We start from the raw sequence: 21,725 nt of genomic DNA, 5'->3' as shown, positions 1-21,725 counted from the left end.
TTATCTCCATGAGACTTGATAGTGTTTTATTCTTTTTTAAGATTTTATTTATTTATTCACGAGACCCACACAAAGAGAGGCAGAGACACAGGCAGAGGAAGCAGCAGCTCCTCGCAAGAAGCCCAATGTGGGAGTCGTTCCTGGGACCCCTGGATCACGCCATGAGCTGAGGGCAGACGCTCAACTGCTGAGCCAGCCAGGCATCCTGATAGGGTTTTATTTTCTTTCAGTTCTTCTATTGTTTGGCATTTTCTATTTAATGCTTTAGGGCTTTCGGCATTTCTATTGCTGTAGGGTAATTCTTTGAAGTGATTTCATGTCCAAATGTCACTCAGATAACCCAAGTTATAATTTCCTGCATCTATTAATTTGTGTTACTTTATTACATAGCTCATCCTTACTTGTAACTGGTTCTGAAAAGTCCTGGGGGGGGGCCCTATTATTTTATGGGTATTATACTGCTTTGATTTGTGTTCATTCACTCAACTGTTAAGCCCTGAGATCCTACTCTGGGTCAAGCAGTATACTGGGGGCCACGCATATAGTGATTCTAAAATGCAAACACATAGATTCGGTCCTTGTCCTTCAGGTTATTTTCAAAATGGGCAGTTAAGAAATAAACAACAGATCATTTCAAATTGTGAGAATTTCTATGGAACATATAACAAAATTGTTGTGATTGTTAAGGAACAAAAAAACTTTCAAAGAAGAGAGGATTCAGGGGGGAATCCCTGGGTGGCTTAAGGTTTGGCGCCTGCCTTTGGCCTGGGGTGCAGTCCTGGGGTCCCGGGATCGAGTCCCACGTCGGGCTCCCTGCTTGGAGCCTGCTTCTCCCTCTGCCTATGTCTCTGCCTCTCTGTCTCTCTCTCTCTCTCTCTCATGAATAAATAAAAAAAATCTAAAAAAGAAGTGGATTCAGATAAAGTCACTTTAAAGTGAGAAAAGATGGATAAGACAAGCCCCTTGTGGTAGGCATCGAGGAGAGAATGGTTCAGTCAAGCAAACAGCATGTGTGAGGACTCGGACAAGTGGGAGAGACGTGGGGTGTGAGAGGCCACGACAGAGCCATCGTGAGCCACCGAGACTCCAAGTGGGCAGAAGACAAGAGGGGGGACCAGAGGAGAATAAAGAGGCGGTGAGAGAGGTGCTGTGGGCGCTGCAGGCCTCGGCCACACCTGGAACACAGGTAAGAGAAGAGAAGTCAACAAGTGACGCCGAGAAGGCAGGCTGAGAAGTGAGAGAAACCAGGGCCATGGGGTCCCCAGGGGAGAGGACAGTGCCAGAGGGTGAAAGTGACTGAATGGCTGAGAGGTCTGGGGGTGCAGCCCAAAGCAACACACGGGATGGCTGGATGGTTTGGCAAAACTAACTTTCAAAGACTAGGCCACAGTGTGTGAGGGTGTAAAGGGTAAGGAGAACCAAGAAGTATAAATAAAACTTTTTTCAGAAGTTCAGCTATTTAAAAAAAAAGAGCAATGAAATGTGGAACCATCCCTGGAGGCAAATGAATTACGAATTATACCTCCTGGAAAGTGATGGGAATAATCCGAGAGAGAAAAATGCTGCTTCCGGGACAGTGGAATGGTAAACTGATATTTTACTGCTTGATGGGAACAGTCCTACACTTTATCTCATTTTGAAAATATTATCTACCATATTCTCACATTTTTATACCAGATAAATTTTGGAACCATTGTGCTTCCCTGCCCACACTCCCTTCCAAGAAATGACTATGTGAGATTACTAAGAGACTTAAACACTAATCTAGGAATGCTTGAGATGTTAGTAACACTTGCTCATCTCATCCTGCAGCTCAGATGGTCTCTTCATTTCTCCAAGTCTCTGCTAACACTCTAAAGTTTGGTGGTTTCCTCATATTGGTGATTTTTCTCAAAGAGCAGCAGGATCTAGAAACCCTTAGACAATGTTACCTGTGGGGGCTGGATGACTTGGGAGGGGCAGCATTTTGGTAAATTGTGAGGGGTCTATGATTGTTTTACCAGCACGTGTATGAATTAATCAGTGTCACAAACAGAATACGATAATGCAATGTTTCCATTAGCATACAGTTTTCACATAGAACAAAAGGAATGAAAAGAGGTATGAAATTCATTTTTTCTGTCTTAACATTTTGTTTCATACTTGCTACTCCTACTAAAGCAAGGACAGAATCTCCTTTTAGAATCCTGAGAAACAAACCCTCAAAACTGTAATTGGGCCACTGTCATTCATTTTAGTATCTTAGTGGCAGACCCTCCAGGGAGGGAGCAGAAAAGTAGCAACTAGGCTGTGTCCCAGAAACTGACTGAACAAGCCTCTTTTTGTCCATTCCATTCAGAGAGAGGGAAAACATGAAACAAGTCTGCTTTTACTAGAAGGTTCTAAGTAATTATCAACATTAATTAAGATGATCAATAAGGTTATCTCAAATAATAATTAAAATAATCTTGGGGGATCCCTGGGTGGCGCAGCGGTTTGGTGCCTGCCTTTGGCCCAGGGCGCGGTCCTGGAGACCCGGGATCGAATCCCACGTCAGGCTCCCGGTGCATGGAGCCTGCTTCTCCCTCTGCCTGTGTCTCTGCCTCTCTCTCTCTCTCTGTGTGACTATCATAAATAAATAAAAAAAAAATTAAAAAAAAATAATCTTGGTAAATGGTCCTTCTGACTGTTGTCTGTTGGGGAGTGAATTTTTTATTCATTTTCTTATTGACTGTAACTATTAATTAATCTGGGAACCAGCATGATAAAGAGAGTCTTACTGATCTTTGGCTGTAGCTTTTCCCTGAAAGAATAACTCAAGCCGGATTTTATAAAGAAATTTTGAGATGTAACTGTGCATTAAAATTGAAGTTCTTAAACTGCCATATAGGGGGATTTCTCTTTTTTTCTTTTATTTTTAGGGGTATTTTTCCATTCTTTCTGCAAACAAGTTGCGATAAGAAATTGGTAAGTTGGAGGACTAGATCTGTCACATATTGTGTATGGATTTTTTATAAGTAGCATTATATTTGTCAAAGTTCTACTACATATCAAAACAAGTTATTTTCATCTTAAGCCTTTGACTGATGAGTTTTTGCTCTCCAAAGGACTGATTAGAATGAGAAAGTGACTAAATACTGTAAAAAAAAAAACATAATGTACTTAGTGACTTAGTCATTTAGAAAATTCTATTCCATTTCAAAGAGTATGTGAAAATAAAACTGAAAGACACGTACATTTAGTTGCCCTAAGTGATCTAGCACAGTTGGTATGTGTCTCCTTGATAGAAGAGTTTTAATTTTTCTTAGAAGCAAACACTATTTGAGAGTTTAATGAAGGCATCATGAAACACTACCTTCCTCATTCAAATCATCCAACTGATTTCGATCACTTATTTTCTTACTGTTTTTCTGCATGGAATTTGCATAAAGCCAGCCTACAATCAACACGTAAACAAGAAGAAATTCTGTTGGTATTTTTATTATGATTGCATTAAATCTGTAAATTACTTCAGAGAGCACTGACGTCTATAACATCATTATAAGATTGAGTGTTCCTATCCAAGAGCAATTTTAATCCATGTTCTCAAGTCTTCATTTGTGTCCAGCAGGAGTGTTCTAAAATTTTCTTCATGGTGGTCTTGCACATTTCTTAAGTTTATTCCTAAGTGCTTCATCTTTTTATCCTATCTTCAAATAGCCTGCTTTGTATCCTGCATGCCTATCTAGCTACTGTTGGGTTCTAAAGTTTATGTGAAAAAGTAAACAATAACAGAAATACTTTGAAAAAAGTACTGTGAGGGAAGATTATTTAAAACGGATATGAAAACATATAAAGCCCTGATAATGAAATAGTATGATACCGGAATATGTACCATGAGATTTGAGATTGACCAATGGAAGAGAAACGTCAAGAAACTGACCCTAAAATCTGGAAGTGGACCATATAACAAAGGCAGTACCTCAAACCAGCGAGTAAAAGAAAGGTTATTTGGAAATGCATTTGGAAAAAATAAAGTCAGAATCATATATCCCACCATTATCAAGGTAAATTACAAGCTGATCAAATGTTAATGTTCCAGATATTGTCATAGGGATCCCTGGGTGGCGCAGCGGTTTGGTGCCTGCCTTTGGTCCAGGGCACGATCCTGGAGACCCGGGATCGAATCCCACATCGGGCTCCTGGTGCATGGAGCCTGCTTCTCCCTCTACCTGTGTCTCTCTGCCTCTCTCTCTCTCTGTGTATCTCTGATGAATAATAAATAAATAAAAAATCTAAAAAAAAAGATATTGTCATAAAGTTATTAGAAGAAAAATGGGAGCGCTTCATTTAACCTCAAGTTACAAAGAAACTCTTTTCAACTACACTTAAAAATCAGAACCCAAAAGACTGAAAGATTTGACACCAGTAAATAAATACAATTTTTCATGCCTTAACATACTATATGTGCAAAGTTGAGAGACAACAAGCAACGTGAGAAAACCCTTGTAACTTGTACGAGTAACAGTAGGCTAATTTCCCTAGTTTATAAATAAGCTTCAAAAAATCAAGAAGAAAAGGACCAACAGAAAAATGTGCAAAGTCTAAGATTAACAGTTTACAAAGAAAATTCCAAACGACCTTTACACAAATGAAAAGCTGCTCAAGCTCAGTCCCCACCAGAGAAAAACAACCACAAAATACGCTGGACAGTATTTTTAACTAGCAGATTGATGTGAATTCAAAAACAATTTGACAGGAAATCCTACTGGAAAGAAATCCTACTGGATTCTAAACCCAATGGAGCAATTGTACAAGTTTTGATTCCCGTGGAACGTGATGTGCTAACCACTCATAGGAATGCGCCACCTACTCCAGTAAAATACTTATTCATTATCCTCCCAAACTTCCTACTGACTTTTTTTCACTTAAAAACACCAAAATGAGACCTTATCCTTGAGGTCATCAGAAAGATCAAAAGACACCTTAAAGGATGGAACAACCTCCTCACCATTCAATTCAGCATTACTGTGTGTCGTGACCAGTCCCACCTAAAACAGTCTGGCAGGCAGGCAGCGTCACTTGGCAGCGTCCCATGATTTCTGACATGACAGTCATTGCGGTCATTGCAAGAGTCAGTGTTTGGTAAGTGACTGCATGTGGGGATGCGGTTAAGGAAGAGTATGATGCCTGAATTTTTAAGTCTGAGGGCTTGAGGGTAGAGTAGAGGCGTCAACAGAAAAGAGGAAATCAAAGACAATATGACAGACTTGGGGAGAGAACAGATTCCACAAGGAAGCTTCAGGTAGGAATGGCCAGTAGGCAAGAGGCACAGAGAACCGGAATTAGGGACAGAAAAGTCACGAAAAAAGTGCATTCACAAGGCACAAGTGCATTCCCAGACAACACCTACCAGCCATTTTTCATATTCATCAATAGCTTGTTTATCTTTATCCTTTTTCTCTGCTCTTTTCAGTTCTCTTCTCTTCTCATTTATTTTCTCTTTCTCCTTTTCTTTGAAAAAAGCATCCTTCCTTTCATTCCTGCGTAGGATAATATAAAACACTGGACAGTTAAAGGGGAGAATGAACTTTCTGCAGTAATGAGATGGCAATGCATTGGTAAGTGTGAAGCATATAATCTTTTTAGGAGCCTCCAGTGTTATTCACTTGAAAGCTATCAAAATAGCTCTCACTTGACCTCTTACCATTTCTCAACGGCTGTTAGGTTATCTTTCCTTTTCTCAGCAATTGTTTCCTCCTCTTTCTGCTTCTTTGCTCTTTCATATTCTCTCTCCTTTTTATTTTTCTCTCTAAGATATTCCATCTTTTTCTCTTTCCATCGTTCAAAGGCCTGAAAAAGTTCATAACGATTCTCTTATTTACTGTGAAAAAGGATCAAGTAAAGAGAGAAACAGCTAGACACAAATGCAGGTGTCTGATATGGTGAAATGATGACTGCGGGGACTCCAAGCCACTGAGTACCTGCAGCGCCTCCCCCTTTCTGGCAGCATTTTCTTCCTCTGTTTTCTTCTTGTTTTTTTCCTCGAGCCTTTTTTGGGCAGCTATTTTCTTTGCTTCCTTTTCTTTCATAGCCTTCCAGGCCTCAAAGGATGCTAATGCTTCTTCTCTCTTAGCAGCTCTTTTCTGTTTCAAGAAAATAAGAGACAGTGAGACGTGTGTGTATAAACAGACGGAGACAGGTAGATACGACACACACGTATGGATTGTGCTGAATTCCCTTCATAGTCATCATTTCGAGACATTGTTTTCGCAGAGCAGGTGACTCATTTAGAATAGTTTAGACAAGCTGATTTGGAAAAAAAAATGTTACCAGAACTATTCATTGCATTTTAAAATACCCTTTTCTAAAACCATTTATCAGATATTCATCTGCTATGAGAAAGACCTCTTTTTTGGAAGCGTACTAAAATGTTATCTAAATAAACTATAAAGGCTGAGTGCTCCTGCAAAATGCTCATAAGGAAACATTCCATCACAAGAAAAGTATCAGGAAAGTTACAGGTTTATAAAGTAAGTCAGAGTGAGGTAACCCGGCCAAGGCACTGTAGGAAGCGAAAATAGATCTTTGCTTTGAACCCGAGTTTTGGTGGACATCAAATCATAAGATTGCTACAACATAAGCAGAGCCCAGATACTGAACCTGTATGTTGGTGAGCATACGGTAGGTATGTTATTCCTTGACTTACCTCCATCCAATCCCATACTATCCTTTGCCTAATAATACTGTGTAATGTTACATGACATAAAGCCTTACAAAGAGAAGACACGATTTAGGAGTAAAGGTACAAGCTACCTCCACGTGGTGTGAAGATCACACGGGAAGGTGTGTGGCACTGAGCACAGCCCCCTAACAATGCCAACGTGTTGACGGGGAGAACCTCCTGGAGGGCTGCTCCACGGAGCACCATGCATGTGGGAAGTAGGCTTCTTTCTAAGTCCATTGTAGTGTCGGACAGCACAGGAAAGGCACTTTAGTTAGAAGATGGGAGGGAACTAAGCAGGGTGTAGGCCACCAGGCCTACATGGAGACTGAAGTCAGGTCAAGAGCTCACACAAGAGCTGGTCTTAAAGACACATATAAAATTCAAGACGGAAAAGAGGAAAACTGGAAGTGGATGTTTGATGACCCTTCCCATTCTTGGCTAAGTCATAAGACTGAAGTCAGTTTTTAATAGTGAAAAGTGAAGTAAGAGTTACTAGGTGGTCAGAGGCAGTCACATGTTCCTAATCAGTAGTGTCAGATCTATTCCACACACACAAAATAGAAATCTCTGTGTATCTGTTTCCTTGCGAGATGATTATATTTATGTCAAACTGAAATGTATGGAGTACCAGAGAAAGGAAATCAGAAATCCATTCTTTTATATACATGTTATTTTGCCATTTAAAAACCATCGGCTTTAGAAATGTTACTGAGAGATATTTTACTGACTTAAAAATCCAGAAAAACTTCCACTTCTATATGTCAGATTACCTGTTCAATTTGGATCCTTAAGTTCTCACTTTCAATTGTTTTATTTCTGTGCATTTCATATAAATACACATTTTTCTTTTCTAACCACTCCTGATAAAATAATAAAAAAGTATATAATGATCAGTTTCCCAAGTGAATTATTCTTATCCATTCTTTCTGAAATACTATAAATTTTTAAAAGGGAAACAAAATTTAGAAATTCCATATAAGCCAGTATCATGCTTCCTTTTTGTGATAATATTCTAATACGTAAAGATGAGCATAAGTTAAGAAAAATATGTTATCTTTCTTAGTTTTAACAACAGACTTCAAAGATTGAATATAATGGTTACATAAGTTAACGTTTTTTTCTCCAAAATTTGTAAGTACAATTTTTTAAAGTGTAATGTTTTGTATAACAAACAAGACCAAAAAAAGAACCTCTTTTGGAATTGTGAAGACAAATCAAGAAAGTCTTTTCTTCTGTAAGCTTAAGGAAATTACAAGGCCCAGGACAAAAGTCAAACTCTTTTTGTCTTAACAATATACACTTTAAGAAGAAAAAGTATAAAAACATATATAGACATTAACCACATTTTTGTGTCTACTGTATTTTTATAAAGTGCTGTGGCATATTCTCTTAAACAACTATGATCAGTTAAGCAAAGCTTGGAAGGAAATAATTTAGTAAAAATAACTCTGGGTTGCTCAGATATTATAAAGGAAAATCTTTTCTTTTTTTTTTAAGATTTTATTTATTTATTCATGAGAGACACACAGAGAGGCACAGACACAGGCAGAGGGAGAATCAGGGCTCCCTCTGGGGAGCCTGATGTGGGACTCGATCCCAGGACCCCGTGATCATGACCTGAGCCAAAGGCAGATGCTCAACCTGCTGAACCACCCAGGCATCCCTATAAAGGAAAATCTTTTCCAAGAGGGGAAATATTAAACCACGATGTCTGATAGGGTCATTTATTCCTTGGTGAACGGGGGTAACCTTGTTACGCAATCAGTTCATTTTTTGTTACATGTTTTCCTTTTACCTGATAAACAGCCGCCCTTATGCTATCTGCTCTTTCAGGTTCTATGTTCTGTTTCTGTGAGGGCTTTTGGTCCAGGACTTTCAAAGTCCCTAAGTAGTGAGAAGAGGTAGTTGTCGATGGAGGTCTCCGTATAGAACTAGATTTCTTTAAAACCTCAGAGGTCATTAATCTGAAAAGATCCAAATAAATGAAAATAAAATATTACAGTTGCACTTGGTAGAAGAAAAATTCATCAGAAAATTCATTAGAATATACAACTGCTATATCTGAAATTACATTGTAAATTAATAAATAAGTACTTTGAAAGGGATGATAAAAAAGGAAAATGATGATAGTCTCTTCTTAGTCTACTAGAGTTTCAAACTGCTATTTCTAGATAGTTGTAATTAGAACATTTTTAAGAAAAATGGACTATATCTAAAAGTTATATGGCAAAAAATATTAATAAAGTAGATTTTAATTCTCTTGTATCATCTTATTAGAAAAATTACTCTAACTATAAAGTTTCAGGAGTTGGCAGGAAAATATTGCCCATGGTTCAGTTTTGTGCAGTTTGATTATTTCGTGAGTTTATTGCACCACAGAGATTTCCCTGCCACAACAGCAGAACTGAGTAGTTACAACAGGGACTGTCTGGCCTACAAAGTCTAACACATGTACTAACTGGCAATTTACAGTTAAAGTTTGCTGGCTCTTGTTTTATTTGATTAATGATAATTTGAAAGAGAAGGTTTGATTAGCATTTATGAGGGAGACATTATCATCAGTGTGAATGAAGCAATTTAGAGTCCGATCTTTTTTTTAAGATTTTATTTATTTATTCAGAGAGAGAGAGGTGCAGAGACACAGGCAGAGAGAGAAGCAGGCTCCATGCAGGGAGCCCAATGAAGGACTTGATCCCAGGATCCCAAGATCATGCCCTGAGCCCAAGGCAGATGCCCAACCATTGAGCCACCAGGCGTCCCGTGTCTTATCATTTTAATAAATCAACTTAGTCCATATAATCTCAAGGTTTTAAGTACAATTTTCATGTGTTAGACAAAGATACCTAATAGAGAAGTGTAATAATGCTGGACATTGGCTCATTACTATATATCATCTTCAGAAAAACAGCAAAGAAACACTATCCCATTAGGAATGTACAGTACGGGGAACCCCTAATCAACTCCTTTACATAAAAGCATATGATCAGCTGAGGCGTTTTATCATGAAGTGACTACTTCACTCATTTCATGAGATGGGAGTTTAATGAAAATCAAATAATACAAATGAAGTTCACTTTACAGAAGTTAAAACTAGCTTTGTTGAACATAAACTCATAAATGAGGGATACCGAAAGTTTATTACCTGCCAGAGGCACTGGACGCTCTATTATTTGTTGACTTTTTATTCTTCATATTTCTATCTTCAATTGTTTTCTGTAAAATAGAATATATCATAGATGGATTATTCACCATAACAGTTAGGTTTAGGGCCAAACTGCCAGGAAATCAATGTTTCTAAAGCATCTACTGTGCATCGAGTACAGTGGTCGCTGAAAGCAAATAAGGAAACTACATTTTCGAGGGTTGAGGGACATGAAACACCCAACAGATGTGAGTCATGAAGGAGATAAACTAGGGTGAGGGGTTACGATAATGACAGTGATCAGGGAAGGCTTCCCTGAGGTCTTGCCAGCGGCGCTAAGACAAATGATGGGAAGAAAGGAGCCCCGGGAAGGAAGGTCTATGGAAAGAAAGAAGCAGCGAATGCTAAGAGCCTGATAGTTTTGAGAAACAGAAAAAGGTGAACGATGCTGAAGCACAGTGAATAGCAGTGAGAATGGACAAATAAATGGTCAGAGAAGCAATCATGTGAGGTCATGAGGAACTGGGGTGGAGTCTGCATTTTATTCTTCTGATGACAATCCAACCAAGAGACCTTAGCAGGGGAATGATGTAATTCCGACTTGAAGAAGATCCCTCCGGAGGGAATAAAGACAAAGCCAAGGACTCAAAACAGATGTTATGATCTCACCTGCTATATAGAGATTGCCTGTTGTTGTTAGAACTGCATCTATTAGACTCTGTCAGACATTTCTAGGATCCTGTCTATACATTCCAGAATACCCTTCTTTTTAAGGAGTAACTTCTCTATTTTACAAAGACAGGTGTTAGTTTGTGTTGAAGTGACAGCACAGATGTAAGCACTTTGCTAACTTATCATGAGTGACTTTTCCTAAGGAAAGTGGTTACGAACAATATATACCTGGAACGTGTTTTCATGAACCTTCTCCATAAATTGTAATACCAAGTGCAAATACTCTGTATTATAAATGTCCTATTCAACCACAAGTTTTCAAGCAGCACTGTTATCTTCCCTGACAGTAAGTATACATGGCCATCAGCTAACTACAGCTATTAGGAATAAAAACTACATTCAGGAGACATAAAGACTAAAAATGCTATAGCATACATTTAAAAAATATAGTATTCTGGTACAACAGAGCATAGTGACAAGGAATCCTATACATCATAAATCTGGTTCTCAAGGTAATAATGATGATGTTTCTGAAAATGATCTTGTCCATCCATTTAAACAAGCAAGATGTTGATAAACATTGCTTAAAGCTCCTCCTTAAAATTTGTAAACTGTTTAAAAATGATATCTAAAGGAGTAATTTTCACTAATTCAAAACCTCAGAAATTGTTCCAGATAGCTGCATTTTTATAATATGAAGACCTATAGAAACCTACCTACTTATACGTTTTAATTTCTGAGATGTTTAAGAGTATATTATGATCATATACCTTTGATAAATTTTAATGAAATACTGACTTTTATTATATTCACTGCAAACCTTTGCCAAAGTAAAATTCTACTGATTCGATGTCTACCTGACAATATACCATTACCAAAAGAGGAGTTTTCCACAGACAGTTCAGAAGTACATAATGTGGCAGATCAAATACTTAAAAGGTCTACTTTGAGTTTTAGGCTGTAGTACAAAATGTATAATTTAAAATACCTTTGAGGACTCCGTTGTGTCAGTAGATATTAAGATACTCTGAGATTTAAATAGTGGGTCAACTGTTAAGTCATTCATAATCAGTTCAGCTTTCTCCTTTTCTTCTTCAAGGTCATCAGTAATCACTTGACTTTCCTGGGATTTCTCGACTGGCGTAGTAACAAAGTCTATCAAAAATGAATTCTCTTCATTTTCATTTGATTTGAAGGAATTGTGGTTTTCAGTGAATTCTTCATTCTGATCTATTTTGAGACAGAATCACAAAACTAAAACTCCCTTCTTTTTTTTTTTTTAATTTTATTTATTTATTCACGAAAGACACAGAAAGAGAGGCAGAGACATAGGCAGAGGGAGAAGCAGACTCCATGCAGGGAGCCTGATGCAGGACTCGTTCCCCGGACCTCGGGATCATGACCTGAGCCAAAGGCAGACGCTCAAACACTGAGCCACCTAGGTACCCTAAAACTCCCTTCTGAACTAGTAAGGTGGATAACAGATTCATTTGCTTTCTACTGAATGAGGATTGTTTATAATCTCTTTGTCTTGCAGAATAACATACAAGGAGAGCAATTATATTCATCTTGAATAAACTTTTCTCCAAAGTGATCTATGAAAGAGAAAATGGCTACTCAATCTACTAAAACATTTGACATACCTAATACTTGGGGAAAAAACATCATATTGTAAATGCAATGGAATAACTACCCTAAACCAAAGACACACCAGAAGCTCCAAGTAAGTAGGATAGCAATATCTATTCTATTCAAAGCCAGTATTTCTTAGCTGAAACAAGAGGCTGTGTAAGCAGGAGTCATACATCTCTGTTACTATAGGTACAAGTGGTACAGTTGTAAAATTGTATAGATGCAGGAGAACCAAGAATTCATGTAATTTCAGAAGACTCATCACACAGAATAAAGCCATCCTATAGACCGTTCTATTCCTGCTAAGATGCAGTGTTGCCTCTGATATACCATAGGCGCACTAAAGGCAGGCCTGTTACTCATCCTTTCTGTGCTCCAAGGGACAGTCTCAAGCTCTGGCACGAGACGATTTAGTTTTGCTATTACAGAACTATTTCCATTATTCTGTCTACCCCACTTTGGAATTTTCAGCAGAAAGAAATCAATGATCACCAACTTCAGTTCCATTGGGAGCCACCTACTGGCTAATCTTGTATCTTTACTGTCAAAGATTTTAATTCTGCTCATTTCATTACAGCCATTTTTGAAACCCATTTTGAAGTAAGCAGGATTTAAAATAATTTTGTAATAAGAGTTTCATCTTCATTTGGAGAGCACTCATGACTCCAAGTATCATTGATAGATTCTTTAGAGCTGCTAATCAATGTATTCAGTAAAAAGAACAAGGACTTTGGAGCCAAAGATTCAAATTATGGCTCTGTCACTGACCTTGGGTATGTTTCCCAATTATCTTTGCACTTCAGTTTTTCTCATCTGTAAAATGACAAAAATTATCCTACACAGTAAGCACTTAATAAATGTCATATATCTTGGTCCTTAAAAACATCCATGTCTTTTAGATCTCATTAAGCTATAAGTCACAGGGCTAAGGAAAGAAAGAAGTTGACAACTCACACCTCACACTTATACCATGCTTACTGTGACACTGTTCTCAGTGCTTTACATGTATTATTAATTCATTTAATTCTCACAGCCACTGCTTGGGGTAGGTTGCTCTTAGGATCCCCATTTTAAAGAGTATACAGGGCCAGAGAGATTAGCTACTTTGCTCTTAGAACTGTGTCTAGTTCTGCATCTAAAAACCACATGGTTAGTAAATAGCAAAGCTGGGACTAAAACTGAGGCAAATGCAAACATGTGCCATTCCTATAACTATGTAGTCTTTCTTTTACAAATAAGATTCTAAGTAATACAGAGTTCACACATAAACTAAGATGTAATAATTTGATAGAACCACCTTCTACGGATGCTTTTTCCCCAGATCCTGGTGAAAAGGAATCTCCAAGATTTTCTTTAAGGGATGATGATGATAGACTTGTTAACCATGGATCCTGTTTAAAAAAAAAAAAAAAGTATTTACTATATAAGTTTAATTCTCAAGATTTGTGGCAGGGAGATAGCATTATTAAGACTGTTTTAAAACTCTGAAATCATCATTATTACAAGTTTGCTAGTGAAACACCAAAGCATTAAGCCTATGGAAGCTAACATGCTTTATTTTCAAGCCTTGATGTCTTGGATAATTAAAAGGGTCACTAAAGAGCTATTCTAGTACTTTCACCGGCATCTCAATATTTGTTTTCAGTCATTTTCCAAACTCTTGCTCTCAAATCAAATCTCATAAATATCTGATACAAAGATTTGGCATATTTTTCTCTAATTCTTATTTCTAAGAAAGCATAAAGGAGACAATAGGCAAAAACCCTTGGTGTCAAGTATTACTAATTGTCCAAAAAAAAAAGCAATTTATAAAAACCAAGTAGACAGCTACTACCAAATATTTAGATAGAAAAAGGATAAATGTCATGTACTTGATTTCCCCTCGAATTCTGAAAATTATATCAGAAACGAAATAATGGTATGTGTGTGTCTGAACTATCCATCTTTTTAGAGAATAGTAATCTAGCATAAAGTTGATGGCATCACAATGTAAGAAGTTTGATTTTGTTGTATAAATAATAAATTCTATTTTTTGTTTACACAATACTTTATGGCACAAAGACAGTTATTTGTCCAAAGCAATAAATAGAAACCGTCTAGGAAGCGGGTAGAAGGGAGGGAACACAGGAATGTACCTTGAGAGGGAAAGCTTTGCAGATGAGACTGGTAAGTTAGTAGCTTTTTATCCCAGTGCATTCACTCATCTGTGCAGCTCAAGTGGTAGAGAGTTGCAGCCTTACTAGACTAGTTTAAGGGAACGGAGGACAGAACTTAGGACTAAAAGATCAGCCAGTAAATTTGAGGAAGAACTCCCAAAATTTGCATATAAAATTTACCCCAAACCCTTTGCTCATCTGTGCATGGCATGGAGAAGACTTCAGAGAAGATCCTGTAAAACCATAGTAGTTAGAAATTGAAAAAACTAAACAAAGATTTCCACTGACATCCATGGCAAGGGAGACAGAGTTGAGAATTGGAGTCCAGCCACAATATCTATATGCTAAAGCATGTATTCACAGGAATATAAGAGAATCTAGAATCTCTATAAAATGTCGTTCATAATATCCTGTATTCAATCAAAAGGTTACTAAATAGATGAAGAACTAGAAAGTGGTGATGCATACTCTTGAAAACAAACAAACAAAAACCCCATAAAAATGGTCCTTAGGACCCAACCCAGATATGACCCAGATGTTGTAATTAGCAAACAAGGATTTTAAAGTAGGTATTGTAAATATGTTCAGGAAGTTAGAGAAAATGCATGCATGGAGGTTGATATAGATGGGGATCTTAGAGATACGAAAAACACAAAAAATACCAATGGACATTATGGAGTTGGAAAATACGATATTGAAAATAAGAAATTTGCTGGATGGGCAACAGCAGATCAGAGATGGCAGAAAAGGGAACAGTGAACTTAATGACAGAGCAATACAAATTATTCAGTTTGAAAAACAAAGGCAATAAAGACTAAAGGGACACAAACAGAATTTTAGAGATCGGATGACACATATTAAGGATTTCATCACTAAAAGGAGAGAAAAGAAAACTAGGGCAGGAAAAAATATTGTAAGGCTTCCCATTTTCATAGAAAGTGCCTGTTTATAGATCCTGAAAGCTCAATGAAACCCAAGCAGAATATTTTTTTTAAAAACCTCACACCTAGTTACTCTGTAGTCAAATTGTTAGAATACAATTTTTTTTAAAAGTCTTGAAGATATTCCTGAAAGCAGCCAGAAAAAAAAAAAAAAAACAAAAAAAAACAAGACATATATAGAAAGACAACAAAATGAATTCTTGCTGATTTGTCACTAGAAATAATATAGGTCGGGAACAATGGCAATTCATAAAGGGCCGGGAGGGGGTGAGAAAGGACATGTCAGCCCAGAAGTATACATTCAGCTAAGACATCCTTCAAAAGTGAAGATGAAATAAATATTTTTTAGATAAGTAAGACTACAGAACCCATCACTGGTAAACTTGCATTACAAAAAATGCAAAAATAAGTTCCTTACATTGAAGGGAAATAATACCAGAAGGTAATCTGGACCTATCAGAAGGAATAAAGATCCTCAGAAATGGAATATATATTAAAGTAAAGAGCAAGTAAGAATAAATATGTAAATATTTAATCTTTTCTTCTTTATTTCTTTAAAAGTTGAAGATAAAAAATTTTCTTTAAAGAAAAATTTTAATACTGAATTGTGGGAATTATATCATTTGTAAATGTAGTGTGTATGATAACAATAGGAAGGACGAGGGAATACATGGAACTACACTGTTACAAGGTTTCTATATTAAATATGAAATAGTGCAGTATTGGTCCTAAGTAGACTGATCATTTATAGCTTCATCTCATAATCCACAGAGCAACTACTAAAAATATAACACAAATAAGTACACCTAAAAAGGCAACAGAGGAAATCAAAATTGGAAACTAAAACCTATGTTGTTAATTCTCACAAAAGAAAAAAAAAGGCAGGGAAAGCATTATAGAGGAAAAATAACAAATCTGCTTAAAAAAAAAATAAATAGAAAACACAGCAACAAACTGGTCCTAAGTTAAAAATAATCGGACTAAACACTCACAGACTACAGCTAAAAAGCAAACTCTCAGACTTGATTAAAAAAAAAAAGGGGGCAGCCCAGGTAGCTCAGCGTTTTAGCACCTGCCTTCGGCCCAGGGTGTGATGCATGATCCTGGAGACAGGGGATCGAGTCCCATGTCAGGCTCCCTGCATGGAGCCTGCTCCTTCCTCTATGTCTATGTCTCTGCCTCTCTCTCTCTCTCTCTCTCCCTCTCAGTGTCTCTCGAGAATAAATAAAATCTTTTAAAAAAAAAGGTGACACTAGTTTTAAAAGTTATTAAAAAATTATACAAAAAAGAAAAAGTCACAAATAGTTGGAAGAGAATGATAGGAAAAGATAAACTATGCAAACATCAGTGATAAGAAAGCTGAGATATCAGACAAAGCAAACTACCAGATAAGGAGAATTACCAACAATAGATACATTTCATAACGTAAATAGGGGTGAGACACAGTAATAATAAATGTGTATGTGTCTGAAACAGTCATAAACTACTGACAGAACTAAAGGAAAGTAGAGACACATTCACAAACATTACTGGAGATTCTAATACCCCTTACCCCTTAGTTGGCACTTGAGTAAGCAAATTAAACCCAAAGATAGTAATAATAATAATTAATAAAAATCAGTCAAATTTGAAACGACAGAGAAAGTTAACAAAGTCAAGTTGGTTCTTAGAAAAGTTGAATAAAACTGCATAATGCCTATCAAGATTTAACAAGAAAGACAGAAAACATAAACTATGTATTAGAAATAAAAGATGGAATGTTATAACTCCACCATCATCAAAAGGATGAAGGAATACCACAACCTCATGTTTATAAATTCAAAATCTCAGCTGAAATGGACAAATTTCTTAATAGACATAAATTACCAGATTGCAAAAAATAGAAAATCTGAATACCAGCATATCTGTCAAAGAATACAGTTTACTGTCAAATATCACTCCACGATGAAACTTCCAGGCCCAGATGATTTCACCAGTGAATTCTCTCAATTAAGGGGGAAAAAAAAATGATAGCCAACTTTTGGTTTCATATGAAACAAACTTTTAGAAAGTAATGAAGGAGGAGACACTCCCCTACTCATATGATACCCAAGCCTGATACTAACATTATAAGGAAGAAAATACAAATAGTCTCTATAATACGGATGTAGAAGTCTTAACAAAATATTAACAATAAAATATTCTACTATAATCTCCTTCCTTCTCTCTCTCTCTCTCTCTCTCACACACACACACACACACAAAGGAAAAGTGGGAGCTGAGGATGGTGAGAAAGCAAATGTCACCCTTTCAAGATGTGGCCGTGACATCTGCAGGAAGGTAAGGCAGTAGGAGAGGCGTGGTATCAAGTGAGAGTGTACACAAAGTTAAAGAGGCTTGAGCATAGCTGAATCTGCATGGAAACAGACCCTGCCAGTCTTTGACTTTTCCAGTGAAGAGCCAAAGGTAATAGATATAGGAGAGAGAAGAGTTGAACAAAAAAATAGATGGGAAATCCCTGAGAAGGTGGGTTTAAAAAAGATTCAGAGCACAGTCAGGAAGATTTTTATAATGAGAAATATGGAACACTTATTAGATTATTAAAAATAAAAGTATCCAAGTTTTATATTATGGGCTATGTTATAATCAGTAAGGGGAATGTACTCTCAAGATCACCCAGCTATATGGAAAAACTTCATGACCTAATGCTAAGAGATGAGGAAAAAGCATGATATAAACATTATGTTAAAAAAAAAAAACAAAAAAACAAATAACAAAAAACATTATGTTAAGATGATAAATATAAAATCAGGTATAGAAAGACAGCCTAAAAGGGAAAAAGAATGATAAACATAGTTATTACTAGATGGTAGGATTATGGGTTACCATATTTGATTAAATTTTGTCATAATATGATGGTACTTTAAAAACTTTAGGAATACTTTTATTCCCCCTTAAATCAAAGTATACAGAAATGCTAGCAAAGAGCATTTAAAGTTCGTATCAGCACTGTATTCAATAGTGTTCCCTCAAAATTCATGTCTATCCGGAACCTCAGAATGTGATCTTATTTGAAAATAAAGTATTTGCAAATGGCAATAGTTAAAATGAGAACATACTGGAATAGGTAGGCCCTAAATGCAATGACTGGTGTCTTTTTTATAGAAAAGAGAGGAACACATTGAGATGCAGGGAAGAAGAAAATGCCACATGATGAGGCAAAGGAAGGTAGTGACGCAGCTAAAGCCAAGGACCGCCAAGGATTTCTGGCAACAGCCAGCAGCTGGAAGAAGCAAGGAATGATTCTTCCCTAGAGCCTTTGGAGGGAACATGGTGCTGCCCATAACTTGATTTTGGACTTCTGGCCTCCAGAACTCAGAGAATAAATTTCTGTTTTAAGTCATCCAGTTTGTGGCAGTTTGTTATAGCAGCTACAGCAAAACTAACACAAAATCCATCTGACCAGATAATTTTACTAAATAAAAGATAACCAGGTTTGATGAGACCCCCTTCTCTTGATTTTCCAGAACAAATCAGAAAATGGCACATTGTGCTCAGATAGACTTATATAAAATTTTCAGCTTTACTGGCAAAGGTAACTACAAAACCAGATCTGAATCTGTAGCCTACTGCGCTCATATTTCCCGTTCGAAGTGGAAGCGTTTATTCATTTATTCATAACAGGAAGAAGCTGCCCCCAGTTCCCTTTCATGCCACTTCCCAGGGACCAGATCCTGGGAAGAGTGAGGGGATGAAGAAAAAAAAAAAAAGAAGCTTAACTAGGTACACATTCATCTGCTCAAGCAGATTATGGACAGGGAAGGAATGTTCTTTCCATACTGACTCCTGAAAGGTGAGTGGAAGTTCACTAACCACACTTACTCCCATCCTGGCAGATGTCCCCAAAACACAGGACAGTGCCGTGATCATTCAATATATGTGTGTTGAGTGAATAAAACCAAATGAACAAAATGACTCTGGCTGAACTGTCCTTGGCCATAAATTATAGAATTCAAAGTGAATAAAACTATAAATTCTTAGAATTAAAGACAGCATTGCATAGATTCAAAAGGGCAACATTTTTTTTTTCACATTTTACTTTCTCTGAAATCGGATGGTGCATTTTATAATTACTGGCATATTGTGGATTAAGTGGCAGAGTTTTCTTCTTTCTCAGCAGTACATAAAATAATGCTACATTTTTGCTGTATCCCACAGTTGGTGAGATTTTAGACTCAATGGAATACTGTACATTAAAAAAATATGTCTTTAAGTTATTTCCTATCAATTGCTGTAGAAAACACGTAAAAATGCACAGACTTACAAAGACACACATGCGCGTGCACACAATCTCTTTCTCATAATCAGATGCAAAGACCTCAGGTCGAGAACACAGTTCAGCAGTAGTGCTAACCTTAGGATCTAGGTTTTCGGAGGCCAATTTTTTCTCAGCTTCCAGGTGTCTGTCGTTTAGCTTTGGAAGGGGAGAAGGAGCGGAACGTGCTTCCAATTCCTCACGGAGGGCAGGGCTTCCACCTTCTCCTAGCCCATCTTTCTCCTCCCCGTGGCTGTGTTTTTTCAACATGCTCCGTGGCCGAGGTGAAGGCTTAATGTGGTTGTTGGCTTCAGGGCTGCTGTTGTTTTCTGTTGAAAAATACCATGTTTCAGGGTGAGCATACCAAAGAACGCCCACGTCTTCAACAACTACCAGGATGCCCTGATACTTCCCTCTTGGGCCTGTGTACCTTGGCCCCCTGTCTCGCAGAGTCCCGAAGAAGCCCACAGCCCTTCTCTACACCAGTACACAGGCCTGTGTACCAGTAGGCCCAGATAAGCAATAGTTCATCATCATGTTTTTTGTTTGTTTGTTTGTTTGTTTTTTTTTTAAGTAGCTGCCATCCTGGAAACACCTAGTATATTTGAATTTGTGAGAAATTAACTCTTCAGCATTCAAAAAGATAATAAAAAACAAAACACCAGATGTGGCCTGGTTTCTGCCTCAATGACCCGAAGGGGTTCATCTGTGGGCCTTTGGTGAGCGTCTGCCACCAGGCCCTCCACACATTACTCATATCGCTGGACCTCCTAGACCTCCTAATCGAGACGGCGACAATGGCCCTGTCTGAGGATTTTACAGGTTGGAAGGGGAGGGGATTCTAAACAAAAGAAATTACTAGAGAAAGGTAAGTTCTGCTACAAGTACGAAGATGATGTGGGTACAGGGGGCACAAGTGCTCACTCTGATGGGGCAGAAGCATGAAGAACCACAGTCATGAGCTGTTCTTTTGAGTCCATGAAACTTCTCCAGAGTTATTAAAATTTCCCAGTTACTACCTCCATTACTTCCAAGTTTAAAACAACAATCGACCGCTGGTATACTCCAGCCCTCAAAACAGAAGACAGTTTTTTACATATACTTTTTGCCCAAGTTGTACCTGCTACACATATTCGTTTCTCCATTGTTCTACCAGCGTTTGCTTCCGACCAAACTTCAAAGCTGAAATAATCAACGCTTTCCTCCTCTTTATCTATAAATGGGTTTATGAATGCTGCTAGAAGGTTCCGCCACCGTACCAAGCTGGCGCCGCTATAGAGGTGTCCTTGCCAGCTTCAGCTGTGTTCTAAGCTCTGGCCAAACGCCCAAGCCACCCCGACTCCTCCCTCTGTTCCCTCCAAATGCAAAGTGTCAGGACACCCTATGAATCCTTCTAGCTCAATCTCTCCTGCAGCCCACATTCCACAGCCCCACCGTGGGCTCCGCCTCTGCGAGCCACACGAGGTCTCCTGGTCCCCCCTCCTGGCGCGGCCCTGTCCCCGGCACACACCCTCGGTCGTCTGCGTGCCCGACAGGCCGGGCTCACTGCTGTCGACGGGGCCACCGTCTCCTCCTGCCGTACCTTTGCCCACGCTGGGCCCTCTGCCTAGAACGTCGCTCCCTGCTCCTTCTCCTGACAAACACGTGCCATTCGAGCCTCAGTAGAAGCAGAATATTGTACGACGCCTGAAAGAAGGTGTCAAGTCACTTGGTGCGTGTGGTTTTGTTGTTCATCGTGGTGAGGACACTTCCCCACACACGTACCCTCTTAACCAACTTCACGCACACCGCTCGGCACGGACAGCTGAAGGACCAGGGCTGTACGGCGGATCTAGAACTGCATTCGCCTCGCGGAAGGGAGACCACACCTGTGGGACAGCGACCCCCTCCTCCTCTCCGCACACCCCTAGCCAACACCACTCGGCCCTCTCTCTTAGGGGGTCTGTGGCGGAGAGCTCCCATCTGGATCGGGGCTCTGACACTCAGCAGCATCGTAACCGCCACATGCCTCAGTTTACCCATGGGTACGATGAGTTAGGAATTCCCAAGGGACCTGTGGGGCCTAGTGAGACAGAGTAAAGTACACTGTAGGGTACCTGACTCATGGCAAGTGCTCACTGAGCATTAGTAACTGTGATGAACTTTTCCTTTCTCCTCTGTTTTTTGGGTTTCTCACTCCTGTTTTCTTCAGGGTCGTCTCTCC

The 21,725-nt window shown here is 38.4% G+C and overlaps 1 protein-coding gene across 1 annotated transcript in view; it reads right to left on the bottom strand.

Annotated features, from left to right (window-relative positions):
• MAP9 (microtubule associated protein 9) overlaps positions 1–21,725 on the bottom strand; it is a 33,676-nt gene that overhangs the window by 3,671 nt on the left and 8,280 nt on the right. Inside the window, exons 5-13 of the mRNA XM_041739139.1 lie at positions 19,622–19,851; positions 13,429–13,522; positions 11,488–11,729; positions 9,828–9,898; positions 8,481–8,649; positions 7,456–7,545; positions 5,943–6,104; positions 5,666–5,811; positions 5,372–5,501 (exon numbers count right to left, since the gene is read on the bottom strand). Of these exons, the coding sequence (XP_041595073.1) occupies positions 5,372–5,501; positions 5,666–5,811; positions 5,943–6,104; positions 7,456–7,545; positions 8,481–8,649; positions 9,828–9,898; positions 11,488–11,729; positions 13,429–13,522; positions 19,622–19,851 (1,334 nt within the window). The remainder of the gene's footprint in view (positions 1–5,371; positions 5,502–5,665; positions 5,812–5,942; positions 6,105–7,455; positions 7,546–8,480; positions 8,650–9,827; positions 9,899–11,487; positions 11,730–13,428; positions 13,523–19,621; positions 19,852–21,725) is intronic.

Source organism: Vulpes lagopus, chromosome 23 (genome assembly GCF_018345385.1).
Source record: "Vulpes lagopus strain Blue_001 chromosome 23, ASM1834538v1, whole genome shotgun sequence".
NCBI classification, from domain to species: Eukaryota; Metazoa; Chordata; class Mammalia; order Carnivora; family Canidae; genus Vulpes; species Vulpes lagopus.
The sequence above is the reverse complement of the archived record's forward strand: the minus strand, read 5'-3'. Positions and strand labels throughout refer to the sequence as shown.